General features: G+C 50.7%; 1 protein-coding gene across 1 annotated transcript in view; it reads right to left on the bottom strand.

The window, feature by feature from the left end:
* Positions 1 to 16676, bottom strand: part of CFAP100 (cilia and flagella associated protein 100) — a 51447-nt gene that overhangs the window by 12327 nt on the left and 22444 nt on the right. The window contains exons 5-13 of the mRNA XM_034997353.1: positions 15961 to 16153; positions 14280 to 14347; positions 14033 to 14196; positions 13740 to 13820; positions 13061 to 13242; positions 12683 to 12715; positions 12480 to 12606; positions 6890 to 6938; positions 6653 to 6804 (exon numbers count right to left, since the gene is read on the bottom strand). Of these exons, the coding sequence (XP_034853244.1) occupies positions 6653 to 6804; positions 6890 to 6938; positions 12480 to 12606; positions 12683 to 12715; positions 13061 to 13242; positions 13740 to 13820; positions 14033 to 14196; positions 14280 to 14347; positions 15961 to 16153 (1049 nt within the window). The remainder of the gene's footprint in view (positions 1 to 6652; positions 6805 to 6889; positions 6939 to 12479; positions 12607 to 12682; positions 12716 to 13060; positions 13243 to 13739; positions 13821 to 14032; positions 14197 to 14279; positions 14348 to 15960; positions 16154 to 16676) is intronic.

Raw genomic sequence — 16676 nt, 5'->3', positions numbered from 1 at the left:
GGGGGGGGGGGGGGGGGGGGGGGGGGAGAGAAAGAATCTTAAGCAGGCTCCATGCTCAGACTTGGCAGACTCGGAGCTCAGTCTCACAACCCTGAGATCACGACCTGAGCCCAAATTAAGAGTTGGACACTTAACCGAGTGAGCCACCCAGGCACTCCCTTAGTACCTGGTTTTTTGTTCATTTTCCTTGTCTACTTTGGCACTGTGGCTTGTTCTGCTCACTCTTAAACCCTGTGGGAGGTGTGCTGTGTGAGCCTGTCTCCCTGCATGTGGGCCTGGTCTTTGTTTCAGCACAGGGAAATTTTCATCCATCACTACACTGGCTTTTGCCCCTTCATCCTGTGTGTGGCCATCTCCTGGAATTCCTTCCACATGAGCCCTGCATGTGGTCTCCCCAGGGTCCTATCACTTCATCTCCCTATCCTTTCCCTCAGAGTTCTGGGAGCTGTCACCAGCTTAATTAACATGGTCACCCTTGCCCACTCAATGGCGGGCTGCATCCAGTCCTCATTGTGGTCTTGACCCCTGTGGGCTTGTCTGCACCCAGGTCTGCCTCTCTAGCAGTAGGGGTGCAGCTTCTTGGGAGGAATTAAGATGTTTGTCCTGATTCTTCAGGATTTACATTTACTTGGATTTCTCACACGCATCCCTTAATGAATGTACTTTCTCATGCTTCTGGTGACATTTTCCTGTTTGTGTGTCCTTTGAGCTGCACGTCGGTGCAAGTCCAATACCAGGGACTTCAGATGAGTTGTGTCATTTTGATCATGTGTCCAGATGGAGCCGGGGCTGGAGGCGGATGTGCAGGCTGGGTTTCCCCTGAGCCGTGGGGACTCATGTCTGAGTGGCAGCCTGGTTGCAAGTGCCTAGCATGGCTGCCAAGCAAGGTTTTGCCTCAGCCAGAGGTAGGCCCTGGCATGTGTTTTCTGGAGCTTGTGGTGCCTCTTGTGTGGCTGGCTTGCTCTGGGGGCCCTGGCTGCTGCAAGACTGATCCTCATCTTCACCTCTAGCTCACTGCAGTGACAGGGTGTCTGAGTTGCTTCCTGCTCATTTTCCAACATACTGGCTGGGCTGGGTTTTCCTGGAGGAAGGTTTGCATGGTTTCCAGGAGGGGATGTAGGCTTAATTTCTCTTTTCTCTTCTTTTAGCCAATGTGGCAGAATCTGAAAGGGGTTCAGTTGGGCTTCATCTCATCTGAGCAGCTCTGCTCATTCTTCTCCTGGGTCCCATCACCTCTCTGGCTGCAGGAAGTGCCGAGCTGATGCTGGTGTTCAGGCTCTGCAGCTTCCCTCAGGCTGTCCTGGGGTCCTTGTGCTCCCTTCTGTATCCAGGGGTCCATCTTCCTGGGCTGGGCTCCTCTTGGCCCTCATTGGAGGGACTGTGGTGTGAGCATCTCAAACAGATCACAGCAAGGCAGGCAGAGAATGGGGCTAGGACCCAGCACACAAAATTCAAGGAAATGCTACCCTTGGGGTCACACATGCACCTCTCTAAATGTTGTGCCCTGGGTACCTCACCCACCTCACCCCAGTCCTCCCTGGCCAAGAATGAATGATGCTGTTCTCTCAGCCAAGGAGGCAGGACATGGCTCATCTTATAGCCCTTATGCACCCAGTCAATGTAGAGAGGCAAGTCCTTCAAAAGTCCTAAATTTGCCAAATAATTCTATTATTGAGATTTAATTTACATATCATAAAGTGCACCCATTTTGTGTGCCATTTGATGAGATTTGACAAATTTATACACCTGTGTAAGGACTAGCGTTATCAGGACACAGAACATTTTTATCACCCAAAAATTTCCTCATGCCCCTTTGTATCAACTCCCCCCACCCTTCCCCAGCCACAGGCACCCAATGGGCTGATGTCGCCATTTGTTTTTTCCCTTATGAGCAAACCTCTAAGATGGCCCCTAGTGACACCTGCCTTCTCAAAGGTATTCACACCCTGGAATGTGGGCTGAGCCCAGCAGCTTGCTTCTAACCAATGGAATGTGGAATGGGATGTCACTTCTGCAATTAGGTTACATAAGATCATGACTTCCATCTTGCTAGCAGACTCACTCTGTTGGCTTTGTGGCTTGTACACTTTGAAGCAGCAACCTGCTGTATCAGAGAGCCCGTGTGGCAAGAGACTGAGGGGGGCCTCTGGCCGACAGCCAGCAAGGAATCAAATCCTGCCAACAGCAACGTGAGTGAGCTTGAAATTGGCTCCTGCCCCAAGTGCAGTATGTTGTCTCTAATACAGCCACTCTTCCAATGTTGGAACAGACTTCTCATTTGCTGTTGTATATGTTTTTTAATAGAGACTTCATCTTTAAAAGCAGTTTTAGGTTCATGGCAAAACTGGGCAGAAGGCATAGAGCTTTCCTAAATATTCTGTCCTCCCACCTGCTTTCCCTCACCATCGACATACGTTTGTTACAATCAATGAACCTCTACTGACACATCATTATCACCCCAAGTCCATAGTTTCCATGAGGGTCCACTCTTAGTGTTGTGCATTCCATGGGTTTTGACAAATGTGTAATGACATGTATCCATCATTAGGGGTATCATACAGAGTCATTTCATTGCCCTAAAAATCCTCTGTGCTCCACTTGCTTATCCCTCCTTCCCCCCAAGCCCTGGCAATCACTGGTCCTTTCATCATCTCCATAGTTTTCCTTTTCCAGGATGTTCTACAGCTGGAATCATACAGTTGTAGCCTTTCTGAAAAACCTTCTTTCACTTAGTAATATGCTTTTAAGATTCCTCCCTGTCTCTCCATGGCTTGATAGCCCATTTCCTTTTAGCACTGAATGATATACCCTCATTGGGTTGTGCCAAGTTTGTTTATCTATTCACCTACTGAAGGACATCTCAGTTGCTTCCAAGTTTTGGTAATTATGAATAAAGCTGCCATAAACATCTATGTGCAGGTTTTGTGTGGACATATGTTTTTGGCTCCTTGGAGTGTAATTGCTGGATCATATGGTAAGAGTATATTTAGCTTTGTAAGAAACTGCCAAACTGTCTTCCAATGTGGCTGTCCCATTTTGCATTCTCTCCAGCCATGGATGAGAGAGTTCCTGTTGTTCAGCATCCTCACCAGCATTTGGTGCTGTCAGTCTTTTGGATTTGGGCCATTGTAATAGGTGTCTATAGTAGTATCTTACTGTTTTAAGTTGCAATTCCTTAATGACATCTGATGTTGAACATCTTTTCATATGTTTATTTGCCATCTGTATATATTCTTTGATCAAGTGTCTGTTCAGGTCTTTGGCCCATTTTTAAATAGGTTGTTCAGTTTCTTATTATTAAATTTTAAGGGTTCTTTGTATATTTTGGATAACAGCCCTTTATCAGATACGTATTTCATAGATATTTTCTCCCAGCCTGCAACTTGTCTTCTCATTCTCTTGACTTTCATAAAGCAGAATTGTTAATGTTCATTGAGTCTAGCTTACCAATTCTTTCTTCATTGATTGTCACTTTGGGATTGTGTCTAAACATCACCAGACCCAAGGTCATCTAGATTTGCTCCTATGTTATCTTCCGGGAGTTTTATGGTTTTGCATTTTACACTTAGGTTGATGATCTATTTTGAGCTAGTTTTTAAATGAAAGGCATAAAGTCTGTGTCTAAATTTATTATTTTGCGTGTGGATGTCCAGTTGTCCCAGCACCATTTTTTGAAAAGTTTATCTTTGCTCCATTGTATAGACTTTGCTCCTTTGTCAGAGATCAGTTGACTATATTTGTGTGAGTCTGCTTCGAGCTCTCTATTCTGTTCCACTGATTTATTTGCCAGTAACACAGGGCTTGATTACTGCAGTTTCTTTGTAAGTCTTGAAGTTGAGTAGTGTCAGTCCTCCAACTTTGCTCTTCTCTTTTAATAATGTATTGGCTATTCTGAGTCTTTTGCCTCTCCATATAAACTTTAGAATCAGTTTGTCAGTACCCACAAGATAACTTGCTGGGATTTTGATTGGGATTGTGTTAAATCTATAGATCAAGTTGGGAGGAACTGATATCTTGACAATACTGAATCTCCTTACCTATAAACATGAACTAGCTCTGTTTGATTCTTTGATCCATCATCAGAATTTTGTATTTTTCCTCATATAAATCTTGTACATATTTTATTAGTTTTCTTTTTTATTTTATTTTATTTTTTAGAGAGAGAGATTGTACAAGTGGGGCAGGGGGTGGGGAGGGGCAGAGGGATAGGCAGAGAGAATCTTAAGCAGGCTCCATGCTCAGTGGGGAGCCCAACTCGGGGCTCAATCTCATGATCCTGAGATCATGACCTGAGCTGAAATCGAGTCAGATGCCCAACTGGCTCAGCCACCCAGGTACCCCTTGTTAGTTTTATGTGTAAGCATTTCTTTTTTGAGAGTGCTAATGAAAATGGTATTGTGTTTTCAACTTCAAATTCCACCTGTTCATTGCTGGTACATAGGAAATGAAGTTTTGTATTCTGTATTCTGTAACCTTGCTATAATGGCTTACTAGTCCAGGAGTTTTTTGATGATTCTTTGAGATTTTCTATGTAGATGATCATGTCATCCACCAACAAAGTTTTCTTTCTTTCTTCCCCGTCTGTATACAGGTATTTCTGCTTTTCTAAACTTCGTATTAGGCCACTTCCCTTTTATAAAAGACCTACATTAGTACCTGCTAACCAAAAGAAAACTAAAGAGGAAGACATCCTTGCTTTTGTTCCTGATCTTAGTGGGAAAACTTTAAGTATGATGTTAGCTGTGAGGTTTTTGTAGATGTTCTTTATCAAGTTCAGGAAGTTCTCTATTCCTAGTTAACTGAGAGCTTTTATTATGAATGGGTGTTAGATTTTATCAAATGCTTTTTCTTCATCTATTGATATAATCATGTGATTTTTCTTCTTTAGTTTGTTGATATGAGGGATTACATTAATTGATTTTCAAACATTGAAACAGCCTTGCATACCTGGAAAAAAATCCCACTTGATCATGATGTACAATTCTTTTTATTCATTGTTCAATTCAATTTGCTAATATTTTGTTGAGGCTTTTTATATCTGCGTCCATGAGAAATACTGGTCTGTAGTTTCCTTTTCTTGTAATGTCTTTGCCTGGATTTGGAATTAGGTTAATGCTGGTCTTACAGAATGAGTTAGTAAGTATTCCCTCTGTTTCTATCTTTTGGAATAGATTGTAGAGAATTGGTAAAATTTCTTCCTTAAATATTTGGTAGAATTTGCCAGTAAACCCATCTGGGTCTGGTGCTTTCTGTTTTGAAGGTTGTTAATTATTGACTCAATTTCCTTAATAGATACAGGCCTATTCAGATTGACTATTTATTTGCTGCATATATTTTTAAAAGTATATATATATATATATAATTTTTTTTCTTTTCTTTTCTTCTTTTCTTTTCTTTTCTTCTTTCTTTTCTTTCCTTGCCAAGATAGGGCAGTTGAGTTCATGGCAGTTAATGCATACAGGCCATGACTCTACTGGAAACAAAAATGAAGTGTTGGTGCTCAGGGATGGCTCAGCTGGCTAAAGACCAGCGACTGGAGCGCATCTCTAGGATTCTGCTATACATGTGTGTATATGTGTGTGTCCTCTTGCCAGGTTCCTGGAATCTGGGAGGCTGCCTGCATCTCCCCAGCTCATCTCTCTCTCTCTCTCTCTCTCTCTCTCTGAGATGGAAGGGAGTCACCCTGAAAAATGTCAGTGATGGAACCCTCCCCTCCCCCAACCCGGTCAGCCCTGGCAGGAGACCTACATGCGGATCTGGGTATTTTTCAGGGTGACTCCCAGCTTTCTAGGAGACAGAATCTTGCCTGAGAGCGCCGGTGGTTTTGTATCACCTGCAGGAGACTCTGGGCAGAAGATTCTCCATGGCAGGATGTGGGCCAACAAGACATGGGTACTTAAGAACATGACTCCCTAGGGGGCATCAAAGCCTTGGGCTGGCTTCCACCTTAGGTCTTTGCATTTGCTCTCCCTTTGCCTGGAACCCTCTTCCACCAGATCTCTGTGCAGCTTCCCATGCTCACGAAGTGCCCGGGTCAAATGAGGCTTTCTCCTGGAAGCCTGCCCTGCCCCTCCACTTCAGCCTCCTTCTCATATCACTGTCTATTTTCCTCTGGCACATGTCAGTATCTACAAGTCACATCTGTGGGCCAGATGTCAGCTCCATGAGGCGGGGCCTTGCTTATCCTTAAAGAACCTAGACCTGGGCCTGACCCAGAATAGGAGCTCACCCCGTGTTTGGGTGTGAAGGGATGATTCCTTGCTCCTGATGGGCCTCACCTAGTGTCTCAGCCTGACTCGGCCCAGCCCTGCTGGGCCTGGTGTCAGCAGAATGCACCAGGGTGGGAACTCCTTGATGCCTCCTGCTGGCTGAAGGCTGCTCTGGGTGGGGAGGGGACCAGCCCCATGTGGCTCTACCTACCTGACCTCTTCCCAACCCCCCCAGCTCCTCTGCCCAAAAGGACATGCCCTCTCCCCAGAGTCATCCAATAGAGCTTTCCAGAAAAGTGGAAGATAGCTCAGGGCGAGGGCCCTGGATGGGAGGGTAGGCGGCTGTACCGTTCTGCTCCTGGTGGTTATGGGGGTCCCAGGATGACAGCCAGTGATGGAACCCTCCCCTCCCCCCACCTGGTCAGCCCTGGCAGGAGACCTACATGCGAATCTGGGTGTTTTTCAGGGTGAAGTTCAGATCATCCAGGGCCTCCTCCATCTCCTGTGTGTTCTGGATGAGTGAGAGGTTCTGCTCCTCTAGCTTCATGAAGACGTCCAGGAGCTGCTGGGGCTCTGTGAAATACAGCTCCGGCTCCTGCAAGCAGAGCCACGTGTGCAGGCTGGCTGGGCAGCGCAGGGGGACCAGCTCCTGCAGCCCCTCCCAGAGTGGGGCCACTGACCTCCCCATCGCTGTCTGGATCCTCATACATAGTGGAGATAGAGCTTGACCTGCAGAGAGATGTGGGGTCAGGGCACTGCTGCCCAGCCTGGGGGCAGAGGTCTGGTGGTCGCCTTACCCCACCCCCAGTGGTGAAGCCTCCCAGCATCACCAGGGCACCTTCCCGTTCCCTATGCCCTCATCCCCTCCTCCTCCCACCAGCTGACCTGGGGAGGGCACTAGTCCCCCTCTTGGCCCCATAGCTGTCACACAGCAGTCAGGGGAAAGTTTCAAAATTCAATTAGTTCATGTCGTTTCAGTTAGAATAAAACTCAGCCTCCTCCCTGGAGCTTATAGGGCCCCTACTGCCCCCTCACCACCCTCTGCTACCCCTAAAGTTACTCCGCTCCTGTCCTACCAGCTCTCTTTCTGTTTCTCTGGGTGCTGAGCCCACCGCAGGACCTTTGCACCCACAGCTCCCACTGCTAGGGTTGTCCTGCCCCATTTACCATTTATTTTTCTAAGAGGGCCTTTTCTGCCCACCTCCCCTATCTAGATTTGCCCTTGGCTCTTGTCCTTGATGGTCCTACTCAGAGCTATCCTGTGATACCTCAGAGCTTTCCTGCAGCTACCTCTGACTGATCCTGAGCACCGCACAGGGGCAGGGACTCCTCTGGGCCGGCCCTCAGGGTTGTGGGAAAAACTGTGAGCTTTGAGCACTCAGTGTGGGGCCCTGGAAGGCCCTGCTGGAGGGGACCTGACCTCAACTGACTTCCAAACCTGCTTTCATCGCCCCTCCTGGCCTCCTTTGGCCTGGGCCCTTGCCCTGGGTGCAGGTTCTGCAGGCTGAGAAGCAGGTGGGGCAGGCTCATAGCTAGAGGCATCTGGGCTCCACTCCTAGGAACCCGGGCTGAGGCCTGCCTGACTCCAGGCTCTGACCTACCTCACAGGGAGAGGTGAGAAGTGCAGGGCTCTGTGGGAGCCCCAAGGAGGAACCCTGGAAGACTTCCCAAAGGAAGGGCCACAGTGACAACCAAAACACTCACCAGGCCTGTGCCTTGTACTGAACACTTGACAAATGAGGAACATGCAGCTTAGAGAACTGGCTACCCGCCCATCCAAGGTCACCTGCAGGACACTGCTGGCCCATAGGTGCCTGAAAATCTGCCCTCCAGATGGACAGTAGTCAATGGGGTGGGCTGGACTTTAGCCCCCACTTGCTCTCTCAACTGAATGCCTTGTGTAGCCCACAACCTGCCCAACTGTACTCAGTGGCCCTGGTCACATGGCTAATAGATAGAGGGACCCGGGATGGTGTGATCCTAGACCTCTCCTCTGAGGGACTGCCCCAACATGGAGCCTCGAAGGCAATGCAAGCAGGGGAAGCATGCATAGCTAACCTTTTAGAACCTCTGTTCAACAATAAACTGGAAATGACAGTGCCCACTGGCCAGGGTTGCAGGGATCAAAGTTAACCTGAGGCTTGTGCCTGGCCCACCAATGGTGGCTGGTCTTCTCCACAAGGCACGACTGTGATGCATAAAGATGAAAGTGAGCTCAGAAACTGGTAGGATTCAGGGCCCCTTTCAGCCCAAGAAGCATCAGTTTGGAACGTGGGAGTTTGGGTGAGGAGAACATCAAAGCGGGGGGCAGTATGCTTACAGGGGCGTGGAGATTAAGAGCAAGTGGGGGACAGAACCATGGGAGAGGGTTGCCAGGCTGTTGTAGAGAAGGAAGGACAGAGGATGGTGCACTTAAGGGATGAGCAGAAGATACAGACCTTGCAAAGGAGAGTGACAGGGAGCTCCTGAGCCCCTGGGCCACCCATTCTCTCCAACCCCTGTGCCTTGTCTAAGCCGATAAACTAGAAAGCTTCCAGAAGAAAACACAGGAGAATATTTCAGTGACTTTGAGATTGGCAAAGATTTCTTAAATAAGACATAATATGCACCAATCATAAAAGCAAAGATTGGCTAATTGGACTCAAAAGAATAACATTGAGAGAGTAATAAGACAAGTCACAGACTGGGCAAAGATATTCATACTACACTTTTACACGAAGGACTGGCATCCAGATATATAAAGAACTAATAGAAAACCAGAAACAAAAGACCAATAATCCAATAAAAATGTACAAAAATTGAATAGACACCTCACAAAGGAGGATATCTGAGTGGCCATCATATTTGTCATCATGAAAATGTCATGAAGACCATCATGAGATACTACCCCACCCTTGTATTAATCCTGTCTTTTATTCTCCATATTCTGATCTTTCCACCCCTGGGGCTGAGCTGACCTCTGACTGGACAGACTGTCCCTCCCAGGGCTAGCCAATTCCTAGAGAGAGTAAAGGATACACCCTCAAATGTGCTTTTCAAGGGCAAACCAACCAATCCAAGCTCTCATAGCTTGGGCCACTATCCCCTTGCCCTGATCGCCAGACAACTGAGGATACCCCTTGGCCCCAGAGCCCTGAAATTATTCAAGCCCATCGATCCTAAATCCATGTACCCTGCCTCATTTGTTCTTTCCTGCAGAAACTGCAAGAAGGGCTCCTGCCCACAGTTCCCCCACTCCCTCTGCCTCCGTAGCCAGCCTGTTGCCTCACCCTGTGGCCCCAGGCTGTGGCGTGTCCCCTCCTCATGGGAACGGAATTAAAAACCACCTTTTCAATGACATCGTCTCCTGATGTGTTGGTCTTACCAAACCTCACATTTTCTATTAAGACACTATTTTCAAACAACCCTGCCAGAATACCGAGACTGACAGGGACCTACAATAGCTGAATCCCACGATCTGACCTGACCGGGTAGGACCTGGGGCTTCTGGAACCCTCTTGCCGGCTGGCCTGAGCAGATAATGCGGCGGCCAGAGCAGGGGTCTGTTTGGCAGAAGCTGCTAATGCTTAACATAGACTCACCTCGTGACCCAGCAATCCCACTCTTATTTCCAACAAAAATAGTGCTCATGCAAAAGAGAGTGCTTATACAGAAAAGTACAGGAATGTTTGCAGCAGTTTTAATCAGGATAGGCAAGAATTGGGAACAACCCAAAAGGCTACCAATCAAAGAGAGGACCCAAAGAATGGGGCTTCTTCACAAGGTGGGACACTAAGCAGCAATGGCCAAGAACAGTCTGCTGCCGCACACAACCACGCAGACACGCAGTGAAGACATGCCGGGCCCAGAGAGCACACTGGCGAGGTGCTCAGTGCACCGAGTTTCAGAACAGGGAGAGTGGCCCAGGGCAACAAAGACCAAAATAGTGTGAACTTACTGATGTGGGGTCTGCCTGAGGAGGGCCTGAGGGAGTTCTGGACGCCAGGAATATTCTATGTCTGGACCTGGGTGTGATTACACGGGTACATATGTGTGTAAAAATTCAAGTGTTGTTCAATTAAGATTTGTTCATCTTGTGATCTCTCGATAGCATCAGTATGAGAGAAAAAAATAAAAGAAGACCTGAGTCTGTTCATGTCACTGCTTTGGTGAAGCTTCCTAGCTCCTGTAGGTTCTGGACCTGAGGGTGTCAACTCTACCTGGCTGTGTATGCCCCAGTTTTCTCACCTGCCATGTGGGTACCCTCCAGGAGGTGGTGGGGCTTGGGGTGGCTGACTGGAGTAGCAAGGGGGCAGGGAGCAGGGAAGGAGGCAGGGGGCTGGGGCAGGAGGAGGTCTGTCTCATGGTCACTGGTCATGGGTGAAGAACACTGGTGGGTATATGTGGGGTGCCGGGCACTGCAGGAAGAAATCCAAGAGGTGTGTAAGAGATGTTTGGTGGTCCCAGAGGCAGGTGCTGGAAGGGCTAAGGGGCAAGAGTCCCTGGAGTTGGAACCTGGTCCCAGGAGGAGGCAGGGCCTTCAGCTGGAGCATCCAGGATGACTGAGAGAGCTGTCAGACACTGGAACGACTGCATGACCAGCAGACCCACCCCTGTGCCCCCTGGGACAGTGGATTTCATGTCAACTTGCCCAGGTCCAACATTATTCTAGATGTTTCTGTGAAGATGTTTATTAGATGAGATGAACAAATCAGTAGACTTTGAGTAAAGCAGATGACCCTTCATAATGTGGGTGGGCCTCATCCAATCAGTTGAAGGCCTGAAGAGCAAAAGACTGACCTCCCACAAAGAAGAGGGAATTCTGCCAGGTCACTGCCTTCAGACTCACGCTGCAGCAGCAGCTCTTCTTCCCTGGGTCTCTACCTGCCAGCGACCTGCCTTGGCTCTCCAGTCTTGCTTGCTGGCCTGAGGGGGGCGGTCCAGATTTCATGGGACAGGTGAGCACCCTGGCAGTGGCCCCTGGCGCTGTGAAGGCGAGCACCTGATAGCTATCTGAGGGTGTGGTCAGTGTCCCTTCCCATAATCACGTATCATGAATATCGCCCCAACAGCGCCAAAAGGCCAGGGGCTAGCCGGAGGAAGCTGAGAAGGACTGCCTCCGGATGCACCCTGGCTGTGCTGCTGACGGATAGACAGCGAGATGTGCAGGGTCAGCTCTCCAGTAAAAGGAAGGATGGGTGTAAGACAATCACCTTTGCCTGTATTTAGGTTGAATCATGAGGAAATGCCGGTATTCATTTGAGCTATGGAACAGCAACTTCATACGGTTCAATGTACTGTTAACATAAAAATGGCTGGAAAGGGGCACCTGGGTGGCTCAGTGGGTTGAGTGTGGTCATGGGCTCAGGCTCAGTGGGGAGTCTGCTTAGGATTCTCTCTCCCTCTCCTCTGTCCCTGCCCACCCTGCCCTGGCTCACACGCACGTGCTCTCTCTGTCAAATAAATAAATCAATCTTTAAAAAAAAAACCCCAAACAGCTGGAAGGGTTTGCCATAGATAACAAATCTCACTGCAATACCACCTGTGGCTTCTTGGCCCAACAGTCTGGGTGGGGAGGGGCTGGAAGGAGAGGCACCAGGACTGGGGGGGGGGGGGCGCGGTAAGACTTCTCAGCTTATACCCTTCTATACAGTTATGATTTTTCTGAATGTCTTACTTAGAGAACCCCTAAAACTAAACAGATTTTCAGCGAGGGAGGAGGAGAAACTGGGGGTGACCCAGCAGCAAGGGGAGGTGGGGGGTATGGCTCTGGCCTTGTAGGCAGAAGGGTTTTTAAGTGGGGTGGGGACAGGTCTGCATTGGCTCACGGATCTGTTCGGGGTTTCTGTTTGTCCCTCTCACGTTTTTAACAAGATTTGAAAGTAACTGTCACACTTAAATCTGGGTAATTTTTGTAAAAATCCAGACTATGGCTTCTCTCGAAAGGCTCTGGAGCTCTGGCCTCCTTGGCAGGCGGCACGTGCCCTCCAGTTTAGTGCGCCCAACTTGGCTGCCTGCACCCGTTTATATTTGACTGTCCTGTTAGCACCCAAGTGGACCACCTCAGGCATAAGTTGATTGAATTGGACAGAAATAAAACTGTTAGAAAACATCTTGATTTTGGTGCTTAAGTCCGACTCTATACCCTCCATGTGGGAAACAGCCCCTCCTCATGGTCTCACCCTTCCCGGAGAGGCTGGGCTCGTCCTGGGCCCCCCTGGCCTGCAGTCACTGGGGAGCACTCCCTACTAGGCCCCAGCCACCTCGTTGCCCTACCCTAGACCCACTCACCCTTTGGGGTCTAGCCCGCTACTCATGCTGGGCTGGCTGCTATGCTGGAGGCTCATGGTGCTGGACAGGAGCCGCCCTGGCCGGGCCACCTGCGGGAACTTCCAGGGTTTCTTTGGGCCTTGCCCATCTGGAGGAAGCAGAGGAATTGTTTTCACGCACCCTAGCCCAGGGCAGGACACCTCCAGCTTGGGGCAGCCACGTACCTTTGGAGCTTGTTTTGCCCTTGTTCCCTGGTCCTACAGGAAGCAAGAGAGGGTTCCAGATGGCTTCAGCTAGAGCCAGACCTTCAGAAACACTGCTTGAGGGCACAGGGTTCCCCAGGACCCTCCCAACCCTTTTCCCCTGTTTCAGAAAGACATGCATGGGAGGAAAGCCCCTGGGGTCTGAGTTAGAGCAGGTCCTATCTTCTTGAGTGGATGTGTGGGCCGAGCCATGAGGCCCTAAGGGGCACCTGCTGCCTCTGGCTGGGGCTTTGCGAGGCCTGGAAGGGGCCCAGCTTGTGGCCTGGACCCTCCAAGGCCACTGCCAGCTGGGCTCAGGGTCTAGATGGACCCAGGGACCCACTTTCTCTTTTCTGCTACCTTTGTCCCCTATTGTGGAGAATAAAATGTTCTCTTTCAGGGGCTTGGTGCCCTCCTTGGTCTTTTTGAGATCCAGGTGCTTCTTCTCCTTTTCTTCCAACCACTCCTTAGGCGACAGCTTGTATAGGAAGTCCTTGTAGATCTTGTAATGCTGCAGAGTGTCTTCAAATTTGGAGATTTCACTAGACCCGGAGAGGGGGTGGTGAGGTCAGGTTCTGCCTCCTGGGACACCCCTCCAGAGGGGACTACCCCTGAAGCCTGGCCAAGCCTGGCATGCTCCTTGTTCTCCTGGGGACAGGCACAGCAGCACTGTTGTGCCAGGGAGAGGACACTGCCCTGCTGGGGACCAATGTGGGTCACACCTCTACAATTACAGCTCTCCGTGACTTTGGAGTTTCAGTGGACCCTGGGGACCCTCTCTGTGTGCCAAGTGAGCCCTGCCTCCTGGTGTGGCCTTGAGAAAGTCACTGAATCTTTTCTTGGCCTCTGTCACCTCATCTGAAAAATGGGCAGCTGCATCCTGCAGGGCTTTGAGTCCCTAAGCTATTTAGGTTTGAGAGTTGAAGCGATGAGGTTTGTGCTGTGCAGGGGCTCCTTTTGGCTACAGGAGAGGGGCGGAGGGAAGTGGCAGCAGACCAGGCAGCAGATCAGAATTGGCAGGCTTGCCCTTTGAGCTGACCTTTTGATGTTCATGATCTGGGTGGTCAGGTCCCGGATCTCAATGATCTTCTCCACCTTTGCTTTGGTCTCCTTCTCAGCCCTGGGGGTGGGGGTGGGAGCCACTCGCGGACTGTTAAAGGGGGCGTGTACCCTGCCCTGGGAGGGGAGTGGGGAGCTGCCAGGGGCCAGGTCGGGGGAGGGGGCAGAGGGGGGCTGGGCGGATGCAGGCAGGTTGGGCGCAGGTGCACAGTCCCCGGGGGGCACCGGGGTGGGGCGCGGCGGCGCGCCGGCTGCCCCTCCGCGGGGGCTCACACTCTCAGGGCCTGAACGGAGCTGCGGTCATTCTCCCGGAGAAACTCGTCGAACAAGGCTGCGTCCTTCTCCAGGGACTTCTCAGCCTGCTCCAACTGCGCCTCCTCCTTGGCCGCCAGCATCTCTAGCCGCTGGACCTCGCTCCGCTTCCTGTGCAGGGCGTGCTGAGGGCCACCCGAGCGGGGGTCAGGCTCCTGGCTGGGGGAGCCCCCTCCCCGGGCCCCCTGCGCACTGCAGCTGGGCCAACCTGGATAAGGAACATCTGCCGCTTCTGATTAAGGTAGTTGTTCATGTTATCAGATTCCATCTTCCTTTCTGCAAAGAGAGGAGGGAGGTCTCTGGGGGGCGGGGTGGGCAGTGCGAGAGACCCGAGCTGGGCCGAGGTGTATGCTCTGCTGGCAGGTCCAGGTTATTACAGGGACTCTGGGAGATGGAGCTCTGTCTCTAGCAAAAAGAGAGAAGGCTCTGTTTATATATTACACTCTGCCTGGCTGGAGACTGGGCCAGGTGGGAAGTCCTTTCCTATGTCTGACTTGAGCCTCTCTTGCTGTAGTACTCTTCTCACCTGGAGTGAGACTCTGGACACCCCCGCCCTGGACATTTCATCCAGCTGGACCTAATAACAAAAGACCTATTAGGCCAGGACCTGCATTGGGGTGGTGAGAGAAAAATGGGGCAGCATGATCTCTCTTTAGGGTACTCTAAGCCCCCAGGATCCAATTTAGGTAGTAGCTAAGTCGACACACCAGGGTTTAAGCCCAGTGGGAGGAAATTAAAGTGGGCATCTGGAACACTTTCTGGAGGGCAAACAGAGAGGCAATGCAGCTGGGGCTAAGGGCCACGGGAGCCTCCTTCCCTTCTCTTTCTGGAGAGAAAGGCCTAGAAGCGCCCTGACTTTGGAGAGGCCAGGAACCTAGGAAAGGGCTGTGGAACAATGTGGCTCTCTGTGTTCTCTCTCAAACCCTCTCCTTTCCGGAAGACCCTGGTGTGGTGTGGGAGTCTTAAGTCTAGAAGCCTGGCAGAGACCCAGCCTGGCCTCTGTCTCCCTGGGCCACCTTGTGGGAAGGCCCTTCCCCCAAGGAGACCCAGCTCCCCACTGCAAGTCAAATCTGGGATATGGACAAGTCTTGTGCCTAAACCCACTGGGTCCAATCTTCCCCATCTAGATGCAGCCTGCCTCTCCCAGGGTGGGACCAAAGTGACAAATGTGCAGTGCTGCTGTTCCCTCTCATGCAGAGCAGGGCACAAGAAGTGTCAAAGTGAGCTCAGGGCTCTCCACCTAAAACCACGCCATGGGGTCAGGGGTGGAGGCTGGGGGTCTCTTTGATTAATATTCACATTCAGTACACCTGCAGTCCAGTTGGGTTCCAGGACTTTATCATCTGGGCTGGTAGAATATTAATGCATATTCAATACTTAAGATTTCCTACTGGGTCATAAAATTAATAATAGCTCACACACACCCCCACACACAGTTCCTTCTCATTATATGTAGCATCTAAAGACATTGAATCACACAACCCACGAGGTCGGCACTGTCATTGGCCAGGAGAGGAAACTGCTGTGCAAAGGAGCTGAAGAGCCGGCCCAGGATGGTGAGGTCACTCAATGCTGAAGCTGAGATCTGAACTCGGGGAACTTAGTTCCAGACTGACACCCTTTACCGTCAAGTTAAGGGACTATATTTTACATGTGTGCAGTCTGCATTCACGGGCACGGTAACGTTCCGAACGCGTGCAATACTGGGATTCAAAGGCTTTTAGATTTGCATTCCGTCTGGAATTAATCTGTGTGATGGCCGGAGGCAGGGTCAGACACAGAAAAGATCCCTCCCCCTTCCCCATTGCACCGCAGCCCTGACTCTCCAAGCAATTTAAAAGTGCTGCCCATGCACGAAGGGCAAGACCTGACTCCGGAAAAGGGGGCACCTTTGGTCATGTGGAGCTTCCACACCGTGTTGTCGTGGAAGGCGCGCAGCCGCTCCGCCTCGGCGCGCATCTCCTGGTCCTGCATCTCGTCCTCCAGCTGCAGCTCCCGACGCAGGCTGGTGTGCTTGGCCGACACTTTGGACGAGTAAGTCATCTTTTGGTGCACCTGCAGGGTCGTCTTCTGCTCCCGCTCCTAGTGGGCGTGCCCAGGCGGAGTTGGGCGGGGCCAGCATCTATTTCTACCCCCTCCCCACCAAGCCTGGGATGAGCCTCCTTCCCTGGGCGTCACCACGCGTCCCAGGGTCGCACGGCCTTGAGGGAATGCACACGCGGAGCGGGGGCCCGAGGTGAGAACCTGGTCCAGGCTGCGCACTCGCTACGCGCAGAGAAGGCTGTGGAGCTGTGTGTGCTTGTGGGAGCGCCCCGGGGTGGGGGGTGGCCTGAGCACAGCTCCCTGGTTGAGAGGAAAGTGGGCAGGAAGCACTTCCAGACAGCGGGCTGAAGGGGGGGTCACCAGGTGAAGTACAGGATGCCTAGTGAGATGTGCATTCAATAGTGCAGGGACATACTCACTAACAGATGATTCCTCCTTTATCTGAAATTCGCACTTACTGTGATTTGCTAAATCTGACACTCCGAGGTTCAGGGAAACTAGATCTTCTGAGTTTCCAAAAGAAACTCGAAATCCATGGGGCGCCTGGGTGGCTCAGTCAGTT

Source organism: Mirounga leonina, unplaced genomic scaffold (assembly GCF_011800145.1).
Source record: "Mirounga leonina isolate KUSES-001 unplaced genomic scaffold, KU_Mleo_1.0 Mir_94, whole genome shotgun sequence".
In the NCBI taxonomy this organism is placed as follows: domain Eukaryota; kingdom Metazoa; phylum Chordata; class Mammalia; order Carnivora; family Phocidae; genus Mirounga; species Mirounga leonina.
Note: the sequence above shows the minus strand (reverse complement) of the source record. Positions and strands in the feature narration are given on the sequence as shown.